Source organism: Euphorbia lathyris, chromosome 10 (genome assembly GCF_963576675.1).
Source record: "Euphorbia lathyris chromosome 10, ddEupLath1.1, whole genome shotgun sequence".
Taxonomy (NCBI): Eukaryota; Viridiplantae; Streptophyta; class Magnoliopsida; order Malpighiales; family Euphorbiaceae; genus Euphorbia; species Euphorbia lathyris.
In genome coordinates, this window is record NC_088919.1 from 12,828,180 (window position 1) to 12,852,887 (window position 24,708).

Here is a 24,708-nt window from a genome sequence, read left to right on the forward strand (position 1 = left end):
TACCTGGAGCAATGGTAGGCGTGGGAACTCGAGGGTAGAGAGCAGACTTGACAGAACGATGTTTTCGATGGAATTTGCAGATTTTTGGGACACTTTTAACAGCACCGCCTTGGCAAGGCATCAATCAGACCACAACCCAATCATTCTCCAGTGCAATAATTCTAATAGGGTGCCATCTAGATTCTGGTTCTAGTATATGTGGATTGGCCACCCAGGGCTCAAGGAGGTTATTCGGGATTTCTGGAACAGTCCTCAACAACGGCTTCCTCCAATGTAGTGCCTTAGTGGGAAACTTAAACACCTCAGGCAGATTCTGCGAAAGTGGAATAAGGAGACATTTGGTAATCTTGATATGGCGATTTCTGATTCGAACAACACCCTGACTGGGATTCAATTGGATATTGCAAGGATAGGGTATTCTAATCAGCTGCGCAAAAAAAGAGTTGGAAGCACATGCTTGTCTGGATTTAGCGCTGCTGAGGAAGGAAACATATCTCCGGGATAAAAGCCGTATTACCTGGCTACGGGATGGGGATATGAACTCGACTTTTTACCACCGAATGGCTGCTGTCCGGAAAACGTCCAATGGAATACAAGCTCTTCAGATCAGTGGTAACCTTACAACTGATAAGGAGCAAATTGTGAATCATGTAAGAGAATTCTATGCGTCGTTGTTCCGTAATGATACGGAGAGGTGGCGTTCCTTTGAAGAGGTCTTTGAAGTAATTTGACGGCTTGTAACTGATACTGAAAATGAAGATCTTGTGAGTTGTCCTGACATGGAATAAATCTGCGGAGTCATACTCTCAATGGACAGGAACAGTGCACCGGGACCAGATGGTTCACGAGGGAATTTTTTTCAGTTTTTCAATGGACAGGAACAGTGCACCGGGACACACAAATACATATAATTACAAAGATCTATTATTGTTTTCAAATTATTTAGGAATTTAATCAACTAGAGATATAATCATATTAAACCTTCTAATCAATATTATCACATAATCATATAATTTAAATTATAATTATCAATTAAATTATTCTATCCATAATATATACAAAAATCGGTCCATACACTTCATGTCCCTTAATTACAATTTCGTCATCCGATTCTAAGTCTCATATGCGATCCAATAGGTTCTTATCGATGTTAGTCGCATATATTTATTGGAATTAATTCAACTAAATATATAATAGAATGAATTCAAGGATCGTTACTAGCAGAACTGTAGGCATTCCCCCAGAGTGATAAGAAGTCAGATTGATAGTGACGTTTACTTAGTATATACTTAACATATGCCATCAATGACAAATATTAGGCAGAGTTTGTTTGTTTTGTGTTTTAAAAAATATTGAGACGTGGTTTTTTAGGATCTAAATGTCAGATGGGCCTTTGGGATAACGGTTTTGTAAAATGTGGATCTAAATTGGATGAAATTTTACATATAAACAAATAATATTTAGGAGGGGGTGAAATGAAATTTTTTTAAATAGGTTAAATGGATATGATACTTTAATAGAAAAAAGGAAAGTACCATATTATCCCTGTACATTTCCATTTCCGTTGTCTCTCCCAAATAACAAAAACGATAATATAAACAGGTGCAGGTATTTCTTTTTTTTGTTCATGCAAGCATTTTCTTTACGATTTCACTGATACTCTTCCCTCTCTCTCTCTCTCGTTACGATTTTCTCCAGGCTCCGATTCTTCCGCACTACGAAGTTCATCTTCTTCTGCGCTGCTGCTGCTTCTCGAGGTATGTTTCTTCTTCTTCTTCTTCTCTAATTTCTTTTTTGTTCATCGAAGCATTTTCTTTACGATTTCCCTGATACTCTTCCCTCTCGTTACGATTTTCTCCAGGTTCCGATTCTTCCGCACTACGAAGTTCATCTTCTTCTGCGCTGCTGCTGCTTCTCGAGGTATGTTTCTTCTTCTTCTTCTTCTCTAATTTCTTTTTTGTTCATCGAAGCATTTTCTTTACGATTTCCCTGATACTCTTCCCTCTCGTTACGATTTTCTCCAGGTTCCGATTCTTCCGCACTACGAAGTTCATCTTCTTCTGCGCTGCTGCTGCTTCTCGAGGTATGTTTCTTCTTCTTCTTCTTCTTCTCTAATTTCTTTTTTGTTCATCGAAGCATTTTCTTTACGATTTCCCTGATACTCTTCCCTCTCGTTACGATTTTCTCCAGGCTCCGATTCTTCCGCACTACGAAGTTCATCTTCTTCTGCGCTGCTGCTGCTTCTCGAGGTATGTTTCTTCTTCTTCTTCTCTAATTTCTTTTTTGTTCATCGAAGCATTTTCTTTACGATTTCCCTGATACTCTTTCCTCTCGTTACGATTTTCTCCAGGCTCCGATTCTTCCGCACTAGGAAGCTTCATCTTCTTCTTCTGCGCTGCTGCTGCTTCTCCTTGTCGAGAGGTATGTTTCTTCTTCTTCTGGTTGGGTTCTGGAAAATATGACATTCCTTGCTTGTGATTCTGTATTTGGATTGTTTTTTCTTGCTTGTTATTATAAGCTTTTATTAATGCTTGATTTCTCCTAATCTACGAATCTGCAAAACCTAATCTAACCTGACCTAACCTCTTTTGAATGAATGCTGCTTTGATTTCATTGTCATGCAATGCATTCTTGTTGTTGTTGTTGTTGTTCTGTTTTCATGCTCATAGCTCTGAATTGGTAAACTTAGCATACATACATTCTTGTTGTTGTTCTGAATTGGTAACTTAGCATACGATACATTCTTGTTGTTGTTCTGAATTGGTAACTTAGCATACGATACATTCTTGTTGTTGTTCTGAATTGGTAACTTAGCATACAATACATTCATTCAGATTAGATTATTGAGTCCTATTGAATAGACTATTATTAATTATTATTTCATTGCATTTTCTTCTTACCAGAAAATGGCTCCATGTAAAAGGTTGTTGTGGGATAAGTTCTCGAGGATGAGTAAAACGTATTTCCCGGCAACACTTTTGAAAAAAGTGAGGAGAGGGATAAGAGGGCAGAAGAAGTGGATAACAGGGATCAAAGGATATCAATATTACCCGACTGATGAAGTTCAACAATGGATACTAAGCAGGCGTTCTTTCAGAACCAAGAGGCATTTAGTTCTTCCGATTCCTGAGGATCAGGGAAGACGTAAGTAAATCAATCACTGTTTCTCATTTGTTTATTTTGTTTTTCTTTCTTTTTTTGTTCATCCAATCCAAGCATTTTCTTTTTTTATTTTGTTTTTGTTCTAACAGGTTCCACATGTTTGGTTCACGCGATAATCAATGCCACGGAGGCTCGATTCCGGATAGCGCAATGGAGTTTGGATCCTCGTATCGACATACCAAGGCTGTCTATTCAGCACGCAATAGATGCCATTGCTCCATTTAGAAATGAAGATACAGTTTTCAACTTGCTCGGGGTTAGATATGTAAACGAATGTATTGGCCTTGGTATGGATGAGATCGGAGTGACTACCGCAGCTGCATGGCCATACCGGGCTTTGGGTGAGAGAGATCGACCAGTACTCCCCCTTCCTCGTGAAGTGCCGGTAACTTGAGATTTCCATTATTTGATTGATGCTTTAGTGCTATATATATATGAATAACTTAAACAAAGATTTTGGTGCTGGGACAACTCTTTAAAACTTGGTTCTTGGTGCTATTTGCTAAGATTTTAAACCAGTTGAGCTTCTGATTTTAACTCACTTTGATTTGATGAAACTTGAATAATAATTTCATTTGGAAACCTGTTAATTATATTTTACTTACAGGAATGGGAGCGCTTTAAACTAAGGCATGTTGAAACCATAAATGAATCATCGTATGATGGTGACTCAGAAGCTGTAATCAACGACCTTATTGCCAAATTGAGGAAAGACGGTCCCTTCGTGGCTTGGTTCACTATACGGTCAACCCACACTGCCTTGGGTATCTGCAGAAAAACGGGTCATTCTTTGAGGGTCAGACATTCAGTGGTTATTTCTGGCTATAAAAAATGGAGGAGCAGCCGTAGTAACAGGATGTGCGGATACTGGGAGTTTTTGGACACTTATGGCATAGATTATGGTAGAAACGGATTTGGCAGGATTGCCTTTAACGCCGTCTCTGGTGTTGAAATTCCATATCCCTTGATTTGATCAGGATATCAAGCCCGAGTCGTCCCACTTACTTAACCCATCAACATACTTATAGTTTCTGTTCTCACATATATACGTTAGTTTGTTTTCTGTTGAATTTGATTACCTTGCTGCAACAACCTTTTTTTTTTTTTAATGTTTTGGTGATATTATGGGTTAACTATTATTCAACTTCTTTTATCATATCATATTCTAATTTTTATACCCTTATCACATACATATTTTAATTAATTTTATATTTTTTACTTCCACTATAACATAGCCGTATAAATTCATCCATTAATTTGTTTTTGACCCTTTTTTATATCCAGTTAAAGTCAATCATTCTCATTCAAAACCTAAATTTCAGAGCACCCAATTGAATTTTAGGATATCTTAGTGATTTGTGTCACCGAGAGTATCATAACACGTCTCAATTCGGAGGTCTAACCAAAAAAAATATTAACTATGTGAATATCCGGGATGAAATTGGACAGTAACCTTAGATAGGGCCATTTTTAGCCATAGATCAAACACAAAAATATCCATCTTGTCAAAACGAGTCTAACGGAACAAGAATTACCAAAATCGAAGGTCGGAAAAGACCTTTTCGGGCTGTAAAACTACAAATAGGATTTTGGGGGCATGTGTTAGACACGTGTCATACATGTGTCGGCATCCTACTGGCATGTGCTTTGCACTTGCCGGGCACACTTGTCGACATGTGCTTTGCACGCACCAGCCACACTTTTCGACACATGCTTTGCACGCGCCAGCACGATTGATGCAGTTAGGCGTATGGCAACATCATTTTTAGCCACACTTGTCTCCTCGTTAGTGCATTTTTAGGGCTTTGAAATGTTAAGTGAAAATTAACCGTTTTACCCTTTTTTTTCTACTTTTTCCATAATTAACCCCGAATCCTAATTCTAGCATGTAAATAGTAGCTCTTACACAACTTTCAGAAGGATGAATTTCACACTAAAAATAGTTGTAACTCTGCCGAAACCATCCAAGTCAAATCTAATTTTTGAAACTAAATTCCGTAGTCCATTATTCATATAATGATTTTTCCAATCATCCCACCCACAACCTAAGTAAAGGTTTATAAGGGAAATATCCGTTTGTTGTTTAACTCAAAAAATGATTTACTAGTTAAATCACTTGTTTTTAGTCTTTTTGTTTATTCCAATTAATCCGTTTTTTTTATTTATACTTTTATATTCAAATCTCATATAAATAGTATTACAAGTTAATATTATTGATTTAATTGGTTTATTTTATTCGTAACGATGATTTAAAATAAATGAATCAATTCGAGATAAATTTCATATCACGATCGTTTAAGTACTGATAGTTATAAAAAAAATTATTCATTTTAATCCCTAATATAACAACTTTATATTTATTCATTTTAATCCCTAATGTAAGAACTTTATTTTTATTTATTTTAATCCATAATCAAATAACTTTATTTTTTCTTCACTTTAATCCCTAATTTAATAACTTTCTTATTTACTCATTTTATTAACATTATTTTTATTCATTTTAATCCTCAATCTAATAACTTTCCTTTTTATTCATTTTAATCCATGTTTTAACAAACTTATATTTTACCGTTTTAATTCAAAATTTAGTAATTTTATTTTATTCACTTTAGTCCTTAATTTGAAGTCTTCTCTTTCTTTCAATCAGGTCCCAGAATAAACAATTTAAGTTTATTCATTTTAGTCCTTGGTCCATTTATGCATCATAGTTAATTGTATAGCTATGTTATTTGGTTCTAACCTTTTACTTTGAGTTAGTAGAAATATGTGAGAACGTTATTTTGGTTAGGAATAAATATTCAGGAATGCCCGAACGTGATTGTATTTAATTTGTAATTATTTCATTGCTTTTGGGATGATAATATTTTGATATTTATTTATTTTGTGTGTACATGTGTAATATTCCATTAAAATTGATTTTTTCAAACAAAATGAATTTAAAAAACAAAAGAGTTATTAATTGTCTGCTTGTATGAGGTGGGTTCACTGGGCGACTTTGGAATTGTTTAATATTTCTTTTCGAATGAATATTAACCTTCTCCAAGCGTACCTAACTTCCCGAATCCACTTGCTTCTCACAAGGAATCTCATTAACCTTCTCTGACCTAAAATCTGGGTGGCGAATCTTTCTTCGACACAGGTCCCGTCGAGCTGTCATTTTTCAATTGTACTCCGAGTCTAAACAATACTGTAGCGTCATAACGCGGGTCTGCTTTTGAGTTGTTCCTCAAAGCCCATGTCTAACGCGCGTAATTACATTTGTTCATATTTCATGGTATACAATTTTTTTTTGAACCGACATCATATTCAAAAAAACAAATAAAACTTACAATTTCAGTAATCAATCTTGAATGAAATATTGGAGTATCAGGAGCAGCCAATGAGTCCCAAACTTCTACTGTTTTCTTGTTCATCATAATTCGAGCTAGAGTGAAGTGTTTTTGATGTAAAATAGGGATATAAATCTAAAAGATGGCTTCGACATTGGAATTTGTATAATATTGGCATACAAAAATAGAGACTTACATCATTGAATCACATGATTAAAAAGTTTATATTACACATATTTGTTTGAACTAGTATTTTGGTGGTTCTGTTTGAGCTATACGAGATGAAATTCTCATATACGGTTATCGGGAAGGGGGAGTCTTTCTGGTTTATCTATCTCAATAAAGCCTATGCGAGTTCAAACAAGAAGTTGTAATATGGTCACCTATAACATCCCAAAATTTTTGATAAAAGTATGGATTAAATCCATCAATGCCAGGATTCTTGTTCAGGTGTATAGAGAACACAACATCCTTAATTTCAACAAGGGAAAACGGTCTCAATAGGTATGAGCATGGTTTTTAGGGGTAAGATACCAAAATAGACCTATGATTTTTAGACTCTACGTACAAAATAGCACCAATATAGGTTTAACGTTTAAAAAATAGTACCAATTTAGGCCTCCATAACGAAACGGAACACGTCATTGATATTACCCCGTTAAACTCTGATTTGATAAATTACGGGGAAATTATGTTAATTCAGTCTAAAATTAATTGTTCAATATATTCTATATAGCATTACCTAATCCAAACGATTAAGGAATAAATTTTATAGTTCTTTTATTCAAACATATTCACGATTTTCTGAATTTAACAAAATTATTACTTATTGAATTTAACAAGTTTTAATTATATTATATAGCTTAATGATTGCATAAAAAAAAATGTGAAAATGACCATTGGAAATTAGTTCCGTTAGCTTGCACAACCCAAGCCTTTTGTGAAAATAGTAGTTGAGCTAAGTTTAGATAAATAGTACTACTTAACAGATTAATTTGTGAGTGCAAAGGTTTTGTAATTTTTTAAGCTTTCATTTATTTTTATAAACAATCATTGAGCTTATGATCCCTAACGTAACCTAGCGTAATATAAATCACAGTGGAAAAGAATCACAATAGAAAGTCTCGAAAGGTTCTCTCGAGGATATGACGTAAGTCGTAGTTGCCGAACCAGGATAAATCGTGTGGCTGAAACTTTCTATCTCTATTCTCTTTATTTATTGTCTTTATATTTTGATTGCAAATATTTCATTAAGATAACTTTTATCATATTTACTTAAAAAGGTTTTAAAGACAACAATAAGTACTTAATTTGCACATTTATCTGATTCCGCAAATATTTGTATAATACCATTTTTAAAAGGCTAATAAACAGTGGTAGAGCCAGGACCTATTGGTCGGGGGGCTAGCCCGTCAACAAAAAAAATTTTAAATGCTACGGGATGGGCTAGATGCTACATGTCGGGTTAAACCAGCCCATGTTATTTTTATAAATCCCAAGAAATCCTAAATTAGACCCTAAATTAATTATAGGGGTAAGATACCAAAATAGACCTATGATTTTTAGACTCTACGTACAAAATAGCACCAATATAGTTTTAACGTTTAAAAAATAGTACCAATTTAGGCCTCCATAACGAAACGGAACACGTCATTGATATTACTCCGTTAAACTCTGATTTGATAAATTACGGGGAAATTATGTTAATTCAGTCTAAAATTAATTGTTCAATATATTCTATATAGCATTACCTGGATTCAAGAAAACTAATCCAAACGATTAAGGAATAAATTTTATAGTTCTTTTATTCAAACATATTCACGATTTTCTGAATTTAACAAAATTATTACTTATTGAATTTAACAAGTTTTAATTATATTATATAGCTCAATGATTGCATAAAAAAAATGTGAAAATGACCATTGGAAATTAGTTCCGTTAGCTTGCACAACCCAAGCCTTTTGTGAAAATAGTAGTTGAGCTAAGTTTAGATAAATAGTACTACTTAACAGATTAAACATCCCATCCCAATTGAACCATTTTGTTATAGGTTGCCATTTTATCATTCACCTAATAACACAAGCCCAACCTTTTGTTTAAATATATATCTTTCAAATCCCTTAAATTACTCTAATATAATTTTTGTATTGAATTTCAAAATACAAATATAATAAAAGACAAAACTTAAACTCTTAATAGGCATATATAAGTTAAGTTTATCAATTGTCACACAGACGACAAGTCACCGAAGTTAGCTTCTAATCTTGTTCGGGCCTATAGATACCAGTCACTTGATTAAACATGTACCATTTTCGTCATAAAGCCATGGCGGATGACCATATACCACTTTCGGTATATACCAGGGTGGACGACCAACACAATATCCATCGGTAGGATGAAATTTCTGATCAGGCAAGCAAAATATACAACCGTGGTCGAATCCTGCATAGTCAATAGCATTCCAATCAAGGTGAGAGAGTTCCCAAACATAATCTACAAGGCTTAATACATAAATAAACACTTAAACTTGACAAGTTTCTTCTCTTGGCACCCTAAACTTTAACATGGACCTATCACGCACCTATACTTGACTAAATATAAATGTTATATTGCAATTTAGTGTGGATGAGGTTTAGTTTAGTCAAGTATGAGTGTGTAATACGTATATGTGAAAGTTCAGGGTGCCAAGGGAACAAACTTGTCAAGTTTGAGGGTGCATTTATGTATTAAGCCTAATCTACAAATTGTCCAAAGTAAAAAGAACATTTAAGAATCCCCTTGGGGACGTGGGAGAGAGTTCCCCATCTCCGCCCCCGGGGTTTTTTTTCTCCCCATCCCCACATAATGGGGAAAGTAAATGGGGACAAATACAAGATGTTTTAAACCTAAATTAAACAAAACAAATGCAACAAAGGATAATATGCGCATTACCAGGGTCATCACTAGGCTCAAATGTAGAACAGCACGTGGCATGAAATTTCCCTGAACAATCATCTTTAAGCAATTCACCAAAGAAGTGTTTTGGAGAGACATCACTGCAGTCAGCATTCTTGCGTTTAGCAATGAAGCTGATATGAATCCAATATTGATCGTCCTCAGATTCAGGGAGTTGTAATCTCGAACCACTTACATCCAGGACTTCTAAAACTTCAAACTCAGCATCCTAACCAACATTGTGTAAAATTAGAAATGCTGCAGCACAAGTGGTTAAAATAAATATGAAAGAGAGCAGACAGGAAACCTGGTTCTTTTCATAAAATTCCAAAGCCATCTTCGCATATCCAAGATTCACTTCCTTCAAGATTGCGACTAAACTGTTTTGCTCAAGAATCATGTTAAAAATTAGTATTATAGTCATACTAATAGCTGAACAGAAGCTAGCAATAACTAAAAAATATATAGACAGATAAATCTTTTGCAGAGTTATCTATCAACTATTAATGATTTGGTTCATTCTCGAACCATGCTATTTGACTCGCCAAATATGACAGATCAACTACTCACAGACCAATATTTGAAACCCTAACAATTAATGAGGAAATTAATCATCACCTAGGGCTCGTGACTGTAGTACCCCTCAAACGGCCACGGGCGGAGCCTCCATCGATCTGTCGTTGAGTGGCGTCAATTGCTCTTGGCAACCTTTAATTGCAGAAGAAACGAAATGAAAAGCACAGACTAAGTCATGCTAAATGTCACAACTTGACATGAATTCATGAAACCTCAACGTTTCACAATGTTATCAATCAATATTACACTGATCAGGATTTCGTCTCTGTGGAATTTGATTCGCCAAAAATCCAAACCCTAAAAATAAGGTGAAGCAATTAATTATAAATGAGAAACTTTACCCAGAGAAGGACCCATCCTTGAGTCTCTTACGCTTGACCTGGTGACAGTTGGAGCCTCCAGCTGTATCTCCTTCGGAGGCACCTCTTTGAAACCTTGAATTGCAGAACAAACGAAATGAAAAGAACAGACTTATGTTTAAACATGTAATGCGAAAGCTTTTCAGAACAGAGCAATAAGAAGAAAACATCAAACCCTACAACCAAGTCACAACAACAAGGCCTACTAGCTTCTGCAGTAATTTTTCACAATTTTATATTATTAAGTAATCAGGATTTCATCTGTAATTAGGCCGTGGTATTTGATTTGCCACAAATAAAAAGCCTAAGAACAAGGTGAAGCAATTAGTTACAAGTTAGAAACTTTAACAACAGACACTCTCCTTCTTGACTTTCTTACGCTTAACTTGGTGACGCTCGGAGCCTCCTTGGGAGGCATTAGTTCTTCTTTGAAACCTTTAATTGCAGTACAAACAAAACGAAAAGCACGGTCTAATGATAAACATGTAATGTGAAAGCTTTTCAGAGCAGAGCAACAAGAAGAAAACATGAAACCCGACAACCAAGTCATGCTAAATGTCACAACAACAAGGTCTACTTGACATGAATTCATGTCAAGTAGACCTTGTGCACCAACTTTTCACAATGTTATCAATCAATATTATTAACTAATCAGGATTTCGTCTGTAATCAGTCTGTGGTATTTGATTCACCAAAATTCCAAACCCTAAAAATAAGGTGAAGCAATTAGTTATAAATTAGAAACTTTACCAAGAGAAAGACTCCTCCTCGACTCTCTTACGGTTGACCTGGTGACCGTCGGAGCCTCCAGCCATATTCCCTTTGGAGGCATCAGGTCCTCTTTGCAACCTTTAATTGAAGAACAAACAAAATGAAGCACAGACTCGTGTTAAAAATTGTAAAGCGGAAGCTTTTCAGAACATACCAATAAGAAGAAGACATCAAACCCTATAACCAAGTCACAACAACAAGGCCTACTACCTTCTGCAGTAATATTTCACAATGTTATTGATCAATATTATCAACTAATGCGGATTTCATCTATTTGATTCAACAAGAATCCATAAGGACCATAACCTAACAATGAGTGAAGAAATTAATTGTTAATTATAAACTTTACCTAGACACTCGCTTCTTCTTGATCCTCTTACACTTGACTAGGTGACTCTCCGAGCCCACACCCATCTGTCCATGAGAGGCATCACCTCCACATTGCATCCTTCATATGCAAAACAAAAAAATAAGTGAAAGTGCAAACATAAACATGTGATGTGAAAACTTTTCGGAACAGAGCAATAAAGAAGAAAATGTCAAAGCCAACAACCAATCCATGCTAAAAGTCCACAAGACATGAATTTACAATACCTTTCACATATTTATCAAAGAAAACAGTATTATCTATCAACTAATCATGAAGTTTGTCACCAAATCCTATTTGTCCATACATCCGTTATTGGAGTGAGACGATTCCATACGAAAGTATCAGTTCTTCCACACAGAAGGCTGCCAAACTGAAGGTATATTTCATTTTTTTCGACCATTTTTGTTACTTGCTTTTGTTTTTCCTTATACAAGGAACTAAACCATGGAGACTCTGAACTAAAGCAGAGGCAAGGAGATGGGGCAGGAACAAGGACAAGGAGATGGAGTCATTTGTTCACAATGTTATCAATCAATATTATTAACTAATCAGGATTTAATCTGTAATCAAAACCCTAAAAGATGTTATGAAGCTTTTCAGAACATAGCAATAAGAAGAAAACACCAAACCCACAATGTTATCAATCAGAGAGTGGTATTTGTTTTGCAAAAAAATCTAAACCCCCAACAATACAGTGTGTATTTGATTCGGTGAAGCCACTTAGTTAAACTAAACAAGGTTAGCCTCCTCTAACCCCAAAACAAACAAACTCTAAGAATCGGTGAAGAAATTAATCGTAAATTAGAAACGTTACCTAGAGGCAAGCTTCTTCTTGACTCGACGACGCTTGGAGCTTCCTTGTGATGCAGCAGCTCGTCTTTAAGCAAAAAAGAAAAAAAACGCAAATTAATTTAATAATAAGCAGACATAGAAGATAATGAAAGCTTTTGAAAACACTATAGTCCATACGATTTCAGTTCTTCAGATACACCTCCTTCCATCGATATCGATCGATGATCCCTAGTTTCCTTCGAATTTAAGCAAACAAACAATGAACGATATTCTCTATAGTCCTAAATGACTGTGACTGTATATAGGTTAGGTTGGGGCGTCTACATGTATTTGGAAAAGTTAAAAAATTACAATTAATTTTTGAGTTTTGATCAATTAAATTCCAATTATTTTTTTACAATCAATTGATTATATTTTGTGCAAGTTCAGCGTACTGGAGCTATTGAGACACTTTGAAAGTTCAAAAGGTAAATCAAGCTTTTTTCACAAGTTTAGGGACCAAATGATGTATTAAGCCTTAGAAAATATGGTTTCAACGTTATTTGATGAATTGAAACGGTTTTACCCATTTTATTTAACTTATACATTATAAACTTAATATTTTTTACATTTTGACATGTTTAATATAACAAACATTTTACACGATTGATGTTCAGAAAGTTGTATGTAATATTTAAATAACAAGTCAAATAATTATATACATTTTGTTCAAATTTTCTATCAAATATGGATAAAATTGATCATGCATATTAAGTTAGGGGCAAAATTTACAATTTCATATATTACCGGTTAATCTATACTTCTTTAAAAAAAATTGATATTGATTTTTGGGTTTAAAAGAAATACATGTCGGCTTAAAGCTAAATAAAGTCAATAATCTATACTTAGTATCTTGAAATATATCGAGGATCGACGGTCCGGCCATCTTGGTGCAAAGGCCCTCATTTTGGTATAGCATTTCCGTCGCCCACACTATGTGGGTGTACCCCTATTCCGGTGGTGTTTCAACTGCATCTTTGCGTAAATTCTCGGTTTTTTTTCTATGTGAGATGGAGAAGTTTATTTTTCTTTTATCCTCTTCAAAACTATTTCAATTGGTTCACTTTAAGCATCAATTTTTCATTTATCACTTCTCCGTTTTGAGTTTATAATATATCGTTCAAAATATTGCATGACATATAATAGGTTCACGTATTTCAAATGATTTAAAAATCCATTAATCTATTATATATTTTGATAACAAGTGGAGAAATTCTGATCGGAGTTCGTCCCTGTGGGGGGCGTCGTTGGGATCGGCGGGGGAAGCTCCGATGCCAAAGTCAGTAGAGATTTGGAGAATAAACTGAATTGACAAAGCTTAGAGAATATAGAAAGTATGTGTACCTTTGATAGCCCTAGCTGTAGGCTATTTATAGGGTTGATGAGTTATAATAGCTTAGTTCCATTAATGCTTCATTAATGGCGGGTTACAGGTTTCCTTTAAGATGGCTATTAAGGGAAACTAATGCGCATTTATTAATCTTTATTCCTGCGTCTAACCTGACCGTTTATAAGGAGATTCGCCCTTGGCGATCCGCCACGGATCTTGGGGGATCCTGTCTCTGTGATCAGCCTTTAGCGGAGCTCTTTGATACGCCGAACATGGCGCATCTCGTGGTAAATATCTTCTTTGGTCCTCGAATAATATCTCAATGTTATCAGAAGCCCCCGAAAAATGCCTAAAAGTCTTTTAGGGCTTTTGATGTGCCATGCGCCGTCATCATTACGATCATTTAATGTGCACCCTTTTTTAGACCATCCGATCGGTGACACGTGGTGATGGAGTTCTGTTCTAGGAGTGAGAGTAGAGATGTCTTTTCGACATCTTTTTCCTTCGTCCTTCTTTCTTTCATTATTCCTACTCTTTCTACAGAAACCTTTTTCCTGCTTCAGAGCTCTCTCTTCGGAATTCCAGCTTTTCTTCATCCCTTTTTCATGTAAGTTCTCCATGTTCTTGATCTATTTCTATTTTCTTTGAATGTTTAGGAGTTGTTCCTCCTCTTCCGAAGCAACCGTTGATCTGTTTAACTTACCATCTGCTTCAGACGTTGAGTTCAGTTGGACTTCGTCGTCTTCCTCGTCAGAGAAAATTCTTTCTTCTGACCATACAAATAGCATAGATTTAACCGAGTTGCGAAACTCGGTGTGTAATAGGAGTCAAACTCGTTTAGATCATTCTAGGAGATTTTCAGGGATGGATGCTTCTTCATTTGTCCCTGTTAGGAGAAAAGCTCCCCGAGCTTCTTCTACTTCGTCACATATGAGTTATGCGGATCTGGCGTATCTGACGGATACATTCCCTTGGATAAAGAACTATGAGACTTTGCTAGCTGAGGCGAACCATAGACCAGCCGATCCGCCAAGCGGTTACTTAACTGTATACTATAGTCATGTGGAGAGAGGATTTCATCTGCCTCTATCGAAGATGATGGCGGATATACTTTCCTATTTTGATATCACCGTATGTCAACTGCACCCCAATGGTTGGCTTGATCTAGCTCTCGATTGCTACTTAGCGTCAAATCTTGGGGTAGTCTGTACACCCCGTGTCTTCCGTGCTCTTCACAAACCCGGCAAACGAGCTTCAGAGTCTTTTTATACTTTTTCCAAGTTTGGGCCTTACGCCCCCTTTTACGGTAAGATGTCCAATGTTCATTGCTGGGATGAAAAGTTCTTCTTCGTGAAGATAAAGGAGGGCGAACCTCTAGGTTTCCCTTCCTGCTGGAATCCCAGGCCTCAACATATGACGGGAGATATGCGCATTCTGACGGAGACTGATGAAGTTTATATTGAAACTCTATGAGCGGTGAAGGCGGGTTCCTGGTCATACACTGATGCTTTGACCTTCATGCTGAGCGATGTCCCTCTGATCCGCCAGGAGGAGGACACTTTTGTTTATTCCCGCATTGCACAATTTGATCAAGGTATAGAGTTTCTTCTTTTTTAATTGTTGGATTTTACTTGGCAGGGGTGTTTCTAAGGCCAGTGCCGCTCTTGCAGAGAGGCGAAAAAAGCTGATGGAGCTGGCAGCTCAAAGAAAGGCCAAGGCGGTGAATCCTGCGGTGAATACTGGCAAGCGTAAGGCGAATGCCTCAGATGATACGCAAGTGAGGAGACGCAAAACTCTTCCCGCCTCAAAGCTTATGGCGGATGCCCAAAAGTCCGCCACTTCGGTAGTGAGGGAAGATGATCAGGTAAAGCTGATACGCCATATTCAGCTTGAGTAGTTACATTGTTATGATATTCTGACAATACATCATTTTGTTCAGGTGCCGAAGTCTGATCTAGGCCAATACTGGGCTTCCAAATATGGGGGCTATGGGACCTTGAGGAACGAGTCCCTCATCAATGACCTGGATGAGGCTTTTAGCCAGTTGAGCTTAGTCCAGAGCAAATTCAGCAAGATCCCGGCCTCCACTCACATCCAAAAGACTAGGATGGATCTTATTGAGGTAAGCTTTGTGATAGAAAGGGTGTTTTGAATCTAATTCATCATACGTTCTGATGCTTAATGTATTTCTTTCTTAACAGGCGTTCACCCGACTTCGTTCGGTTGAATCTGAGATTCTTCAAGGAGTGGCGGATAAGGCCACTATTGCAAGGTTGGAAAGTGAGGCGGCATCCGCTGCGTCCGCCCTCGCCCAGAAGGAGGCTGAAATAAAACAACTTCAAGAGAAGATCGAGGAGGACAAGAAGAAGCAGAAGGAGGCTCTAGAGGCAGCGGAGTCCACAGCAGGAGAACAAGCTTTTTACTATGGCGAAATGTTGATAGCCTATTTCCTAGAGACAAATCCGGATCTGAATTTTAAAGATCCTTTATTTGACATTCCCAGCCCTGTTGAAGTTCAAAAGCTTAACCAGATAGAGGATTCCAGGAGCTTTCTTCGTGCACAAGTTCGGAAGTCCCTCGAGAAAGAAGCTGAAGAGGGCGAGGTGGCGGATGACATTGCCAGTGATCCAGTTTCTGACCAATGGGTTATACCCTTGGAGAAGGAGAATATTCCTGTGGACGTACCCCCTATAGCTGAAGTAGGAAACTCCCAGGCAAGTGTGTTTGGCGAGAAGAATGTAGAGGGGGCCTATTCTTGCAAATCGACTTTCAGGCTTTCTGTCAGGAATTGGACACTTCGCACCCAAGGGGTGTGGAAGATGATTTGGGTCTTGAAAGTACTGTACCGTATTAGAAGCTTCCTGTGGCTAGGAGTTAAAAATAGGTTGCTTACTAATTCTGATAGGAAAAGGAGGCATTTGGTGGAGTCTGGAGCCTGTGGCAGATGCAGAGGTAATGAAGAAACTTTATGCCATGCTCTTAGAGACTGTGAGAAAAGTAAAGAGGTTTGGAGGAAAGTTCTCCCTAGAAATGTGCTATCTTCTTTTTTAGCCCACTCTGAGCATGATATGGGATTAATGGGAATCTTTTGGCTGAGTTGAATCAGGGTGTTCTCTTATTTGTGGTGGTATGCCATCAGATTTGGAAATGGAGAAATGAAGAGATTTTTGGAGGAGAAAAGGTTGTTTTGCCTAATGTCTTGGATTACTTTTCCAAGAAAATTTGCACCTTGGGGGATAGCTTCGTTGAGGATCCCTTGGCTAGGGCTATTTAGAGGAAGGAGGCCCATCTCTTAGGCTGGGTTAAGCCTAGAAAATGTGTGCTTAAGCTTAACACTGATGGTTCTTGTCTAAAGGACGGGAAAATTTCCACAGGAGGGGTTCTGAGAGATGATGGTGGTGGTTGGGTTTCTGGTTTCTCTCAGAATTTGGGTTTAGGTTCATCTTTCTCGGCTGAGCTTTGGGGGATTTTTTCTGGTCTGAAGCTAGCTAAAAATCTGGGGGTGAAGAACCTTCTGGTGGAGTCTGATAACCTTAAAGCGGTCAAAATGATTTCAGAAAACAATGCGTTTTGCCTGAGTAGCCAAAATTTAATCAAAGGTATTAGAAGGATTGGCTCCTCCTTTGATTTTCTTAGCTTCACTCATATTTATAGGGAGCAAAATCGTGTAGCAGACCGTCTTGCGGTTGAAGGTCATTCAAGGATGTTGGGTCTTTCAACCTTTTCTTCTCCTCCGATATCCATTTCGTCTCTGATCCTGGATGATTTAGGGAGGGTCAGTTTTCCCAGGCTGATCCCGGACTAGGCGGCTTTCTTTGTTTTTCTTTGTTTTCTTTCCTTTCCTACAAAAAAAAATTAGAAATTTATTTATGTTAGAGATTTAATCACATGAAACCTTCTAATTAATATTATCACATAATCAGATAATTTAATTATAACCATAATCTAATTATAATTATCAATTAAACTATTTCATCCTTAATACACATAAAATTTGGACATACACTTCATCTCCCCTAATTACAATTTCGTCCTCCGATTCCAAGTCCCATATAAAACCCATTAGGTTTTTACCGCTGCTAGTTATATATATTTATTGAAATTAATTCAACCTGATTAATTTTAACTAAATATATAACGGAATGAGTTCGATAACTATTACTAGCAGAACCGTAAACATTCCCCCAGAGCGATAAGAAGCCAGGTTGATACTGATATTTACCTTTCCGTATTAGGTCCAGTGCAATGCGATCCTTCATCAGCTATAGCCTTAGACGCATCTGTAACTATGGAATATGTCAAGTTACATATTATGAGATGTTTGTTTTACTTGTTCAAGTAGAATTAACTCTAAATAGATAGGTTAAGTGAAATCTTCATTTCTACTCTTAACCCGGTCACTTTGCAAGGATTTTTAGTTAATTCTACACAAGAGGCCATGGATATATCTCCTATCTATCAAGAGTGACGAATGCTCAATCTAACATTAACTATCCTACTATTACTTTATTCCCTCTGTAGTGGATCGTATTTGAACAGAGTCAAAGCACCACACTCTAGAATCTAGAATCACTAATTAATTTTATTTTTTTGAGTCTGATGAATACTTATACCTACTAATACCATTTGAGATGAAATAAGTGACATTCGGATAAATCCATCCATCATGTTATCTCAAGTCAGGTCCCTAATCCTAATGAACTCCTTCACCGGATCCATGTAATTGTCTAGATATCTCCATATCTAAAGCTTGTGAGATCAGCTCTCTGTTCATAATAGAAGACATTATTACGTATAAGTCTCAACAGCACTATGTTAATCTCATAAATATATTATTTAACGTGGGATTGCTTTAAGTTTTATTGGTTTATTATAAAGTTTAGTCTCACTTCATGCTTGTGTGAACACTTTATGATCACTTAAATAAACTTGGGATTTCTTTTAATTAACTTAATTAGTTCTGTTAAAAGATTAATGCCTTTATATAGTTAAACATACTATATCTTATAAAAACAAACGATAATCAACAATTCATTTACAAATAGTTTATATCCTACAACAATTGTCTACAGGACACTAAACCCCAACATCTCCCACTTGGACTAAAGCCAATTGTTTCTGAAACTAATCCCAAAAGAATTAAAATGACGACCATGAACTCTTTGGGTTAAGGCCTTCATCAACGGATCGGCAACATTGTCCTTTGTGGGTACTCTTTCTATTCTCACATCTCTCATGTCTATAATCTCTCTGATGAAGTGATGTCGCTTGAGATAATGCTTGGATCCATTATGAGACCATGGTTCCTTTGCTTGTGTAATGGCTCCATTGTTATCACAGTACAGAGTAATGAGATTCATAATGTCAGACACCACTCCTTGTTCTGTCACGAACTTCCTAATCAAAACCACCTCTTTTGCTGCTTCTCTAGCTGCGATGTACTCTGATTCGGTTTATGAGAAAGCAACACTTTCTTATTTGGAACTCTTCCAACTGACTGAACCCCCATTTAGGATAAACATGTATTCTGTTTGGGATTTGTAATCATTCTCATCTATTAGATGACTAGCATCTGAAAATTCTTCAATTTTAAGTTCTCCACCTCCATACATGAGCAACATGTCCTTAGTCCTTCTCAAACAGTATTGTACAAATCGGTCAAGTCGGCGACTAGTCAGCCGATATATCGTTGATTTTTACAACACCGCCCAATTTTCTATAAATGGTCGAAATAAGTTGGGAGCCTAATTTTCTTCCGCATAGGCGGTTCAAATCGGAATAAATCAGACAAATCGGATAAGGCAGAAAAGTCGGACAAGTCGGGTTAGGCGAAAAATCAGAAAAAGTCGGTTTATATATTATATTTATATCACAACTACTATATTTATATTTATATGCTTATGTTTATATTTATATATTATGTTTATTACATATTATATTTATGTCACATCTATTATGTATTAACTAATAACTATTAAGTATATTAATATTTAGGGTAAATTTCATCAATGGTGTACAATCTTTGTCTCATTTCACATTTTGGTGTACAACCTTCAATTTGTCTCACTAATATGTACGAACTTATATGTGACCTCCCACTTTGGTATACAACAGGTAAAAATGATCGGTCAACATGAAGTCAACATGACACGTAAGCAGTTTGACCGATCAAAAAGTCAAAAGTTGACCACCTATTATAAAATTACTTACATACCTTTTTCTCCCCCCCTTCCCCTTTCATTTTCTCACTTTAACTTCTCTCTCTCCAACAACTTCTTCAACGACAATGGTGAAGCTTGGGAGTCTAACTATGGCGATTCCTTACTTTCTCGGTACTCGAGTCAGCTCTTCTTTTATGGAGATCACCTCCTGTCCCTCGCCTCTCTGTATTTGGCGACTTGAATATAGCAATTTATGCTAAACTCCCACTTGTGCACTCATGGTATAGAACTCGAGCTCACCCTTCTAAGCTAACAGCTGGGTTCTACAACACAACGCTCAAATATGGCTATAAACCAATTTCTAGAATGTTTGCAAAGAATTCCTGCAAGATGATCTTACCAGGAATGGACCTGTTAGATGAACATCAGCCCCGACAGTCATTATCAAGTCCCGAGTCATTACTTGCACAAATTCGAAGGACTTACAGAAAGTTCTGGGTGGAGGTTTCTAGGCAAAACTCATTCATTTCTAGACTCTTCGCGCAAACATATTCAATGAAGTTTGGCAGTTAGATTTTCTATAATACCATGAGAACACCTAAAACTTAATTATTATTTAGACTCTTCGCCCAAGTTTCGCAGTTAGATATTCTGCAAAATATTGATATAATTAAGTATGTTTATAAGTAACACCCAAACTTAATTATATTACAATTCATTCATGAAATCTTAAATTTGTTGTCGGGTTAATGATAAGTTGCAAAATAATTAATAATTTATTTGCAGCTAAGGTTTTTGTTGGATTGCTTGTGGATTCCCAAATAATATATAAAAAAAAATTGGGTAGATTGGTGTTCAAGTTTAGGTTGTTTAGCTAATAATTCATCCTAGAACAAGATAAACCAAAATTTTATGGATTTAATTCAACATACTTGTAAGCAAAGTTATCAAAACCGGATCGGACATCAAACCGGATTTGTAACTGGGTCACGGGTCACTTGGTCGGATCGGATGGCTCGGATTGGTCGAACCGGATGACGTAATAAATAAATAAATAATATTTATATATAATTAATTTAAAATTATTTTATAAATTATTTATATCTAAAATAGATTATAAAGTTATGAATTATTTATATAGATAAATAAAGTAAACTTATTTACCATAACTATATTTAGGTCTTGTAGTTTGTTAATGACCAAAATATCCCATTTACATCTTTTAGGTCTTCCAAAAAAAATAAAAAAGTAAAAATATTGGGGAGAGGGGAAGTTTCTCGAGTATCTTGAAAAATGGGAAAGTCTGAGTACTTTTGTACATCTACTTCACTTTTTTTTTTCTTCTTCTTTCCATAATTTTTTTTATTCTTTCCATAAAAATATTGCAGAGAGATGGTTGAGGAAGACATATGGGTTAACGTTTCTCCTCCTCCTTCTCATGTAGTAGATTTATTTTCTTTGTATCTCATCAAGAAGAGCTCGCCGGAATCTGCTTTCTTTTTTTAGCTCACCGGAATCTGCTTCCTTTCTTTACTTCTGATTCAGATGCTTTAATGGCATTTTTCATCCATTTTCATGCTACTAATCTGTTGTTCTTTTCCCTACTTCTGTTGAGTCTGATAGGCGGACTTTCATCAATTTCTTTTCGTGATTCTGATATAACCGGGGTCAAGCCGGTTCACCGGTTTGATCCGGCTCAGTCCGGTTTTCTAGACATCTATTAAACCAGTGTGATTCGGACCGGAAGACTGACCGGTTCCCGGTTCGATCGGTCGAACCGGCCGGTCCGTTTTACTAATGATTTGAATGAAAATGATGATCAGGTGGTGTGTTGACCAGGCATTGACCGATCATTTTTACAGGATGTACACCAAAGTGGGAAGTCACTTGTAAGTTCGTACATATTAGTGAGACAAATTGAAGGTTGTATACCAAATTATGAATTGAGACAAAGGTTGTACACCATTGATGAAATTTACCCTTAATATTTATTATTTTTAGATAGTATCATTTATATTTTAAATGAGTTTTTATAATATTTATTTGATATAAATCTAAAAAATAAAAAAATACAAATCTGATTAATCCCCGATTAATCTTTGGAGGTCTTGTCCACCCGACTAACGCCTAGCGACTTTTACGACACTATTCTCAAGCACTTAAGAATGTTCTTGACATCAATCTAGTGATCGTTTCCTGGATTTGCCTGAAAGTGACTTGTCATGCTCAATGTAAACGCTACATCAGGCCTTGTGCAGAGCATGGCATACATGATCGAACCAATTGCACTAGCGTAAGGAATCACAGCTATGCGTTTCCTATGATCTTCCATTTTCAGACACTGATGATTAGTTAACTTAATCCTATGTAGTATGGGTAAGTTACCCCTTTTTGATTCATGCATGTCAAAATGCCTTAGCCCCTTGTCAATGTATGTAGACTAGGAGAGTCCAATCAATCTTCTCGATCTATCTCTATAGATCTTAATCCCTAAGATGTAAGCTACTTCTCCTAAGTCCTTCATGGAGAAATTACTAGATAACCAGACTTTCACCGATTGTAACATAGCTATATCGTTTCCTATTAGTAATATATCATCGACATATAATACAAGGAAAACGACTGACCTCCCACTGACCTTCTTGTAAACACAAGCCTCTTCGGGGTTTTGCTCCAAACCAAATTGTTTTATGGTTTCATCAAAAAGTTTGTTCCAGCTCCTAGATGCTTGCTTGAGTCCATATATAGATCTGTGAAGTTTGCAAACTTTATTTGCATCCTTCGATGTGAAACCTTCAGGTTGCATCATATATACATCCTCAAGCAGGTTTCCATTTAGGAAAGTTGTTTTCACATCCATTTGCCAAATCTTATAATCTAAATGAGCGGCAATAGCAAGCAAGATTCTAATGGATTTGGACATGGCTACTGGTGAGAAAATTTTGTCATAGTCATTTGTTTTTTTACGAAAACATTTCGCTACCAACATAGCTTTGTAGGTGCTAACCTTTCCATCCATGTCTGTCTTCTTTTTGAAGATCCATCTGCACCTGATGGGTTTTATCCCTTTGGGTGGATCAACCAACGTCTACACAGGGGAGTAGGAGAAGGGTGTACAAGATGCTCTTTCGCACAGGGCCTCAAATTTAAGAAGGCCCAAATTTTTTTATTATACAAATTTAAATAAATTATTGTTATTAATTATTATGTGTAAAATTAAATGAATATGTTAATTTATCCAGAAAAATCACGCTCTAAGAGTGTTAAGGGGCCCAATTTTATTATTATTATTATTATTATTATTATTATTATGCAATATCTAATTTACTTATTTTTATTATATTTATTATGTTAAAAATCAAGTTAAAAGTATTTTGGTGTTTCATTTTGTAGAAACATTATATGAAATTATTAATTTTTTTAATGAATAAAGCCCATTTTTTTCATTTAGCATAGGACCCCAAAAATGTTTAAGACGGCCCTGCGCCCACACTTGGTTAGTGTAAATGGAATCCATTTCAGAATGCATGGCTTAAAGCCATGCCTTGGATTTTGGACCAGTAAGGGCCTCTTCGTAGGTTTTGGGTTCATCGTCTAACTCGGGAACCTCTTCATCGTCTCCCACTAGAATCCAACTCTCTCTAGGAGTTCATGAATTCTTTGTAACCTACAAGTAGGTAATGACACTGGAGTCTCATCTAATGGGGCTGGTTTGGGTTCCACCATCGTTTCTGTTGTTTCAGCTGGTGCTTCTTCTTGAACTTCTTCAAGTTCAATCACACTTTCTATTCGTGTTTCTTCTAGAAACTCTTTCTCTAGAAACACGACATGCTTGGATATTATTACTTTCCGATCATCTGGATGATAGAAGTAATACCCTGCAGTTTCCTTATGATATCCATTGAAGAAACATTTATCAAATTTAGGATCTAACTTATCTGATACTATGCGTTTAACATACGATAGGCGGATTTGGTGGGTACTCGATTTAGGATAAATAGAGCAGTTTCTAAAGCATAGCCCCAAAACGTGTTCAGAAGATTGGTCATGCTCATCATGGATCGTACTATATCTAATAGAGTACGATTTCTCCTATCAGATACACTATTGTGTTGAGGTGTATATGGAGGAGTCCATTGTGAGTGGATTCCATATTCTTTTAGATAATTCAGGAAATCATCTAAAAGATATTCTCCACATCGATCTGATCGAAGTACTTTAATAGTCTTTCCTATTTGATTTTCTACTTCCTTCTTAAGCATTTGAATTTCTCAAAGACTTTTGATTTATGCTTCATCAAATAGATATAACCATATCTAGTATGATCATTTATGAAGCTAATGAAGTATTTGAATCCTCCTCTTCATTTGACTCACATAGGACCACATACATCTGAATGTATTAATCTTAGAGTGTCTGATACACGCTCTCCTTTATTGCTAAAGGGTGTCTTTGTCATCTTTCCTTCCAAACATGATTCACCTGTTCCCATTGATTCACAATCAACTGAGTCTATAAGTCCATCTTGATGTAACTTAAGCATGCGTCTCTTATTTATATGGCCTAGATGACAATTCCACAAGTAAGTTGAATTACCTATCTTATGTCTTTTGGTATCAATTATGTAAACATAAACTTTATCATTCAATACATAATCAATGATATTCTTAAAAATAGAAAATCTCATTTTTATAGAAATCACAACTAGAATTCTTTACTGAAACAGTAAAACCATCATCCACAAGACAGCTAACAGAAATAATGTTTATAGACATCTTAGGAATGTATAAATAGTTCCTTAATTCTATTACAAGTCCAGATGGTAGAGCCAAGACATAATCTCCAATTGTGAGTGCAGCAACCCTTGCTCTATTTCCAACTCATA

General features: G+C 36.2%; 1 protein-coding gene across 1 annotated transcript; it reads right to left on the reverse strand.

Annotated features, from left to right (window-relative positions):
• Window positions 1-8,616: 8,616 nt before the first annotated feature.
• LOC136209885 (uncharacterized) lies at window positions 8,617-12,599 on the reverse strand. Its single transcript, XM_066001506.1, has 9 exons — window positions 12,471-12,599; window positions 12,316-12,378; window positions 11,481-11,579; window positions 11,111-11,209; window positions 10,343-10,435; window positions 10,044-10,133; window positions 9,733-9,805; window positions 9,423-9,654; window positions 8,617-8,933 (listed from the first exon to the last, which is right to left on the reverse strand). Exons 1-9 carry the CDS (start codon window positions 12,500-12,502, stop codon window positions 8,779-8,781), a joined length of 936 nt encoding a protein of 311 aa, XP_065857578.1. The 5' UTR covers window positions 12,503-12,599; the 3' UTR covers window positions 8,617-8,778.
• Window positions 12,600-24,708: the final 12,109 nt, after the last annotated feature.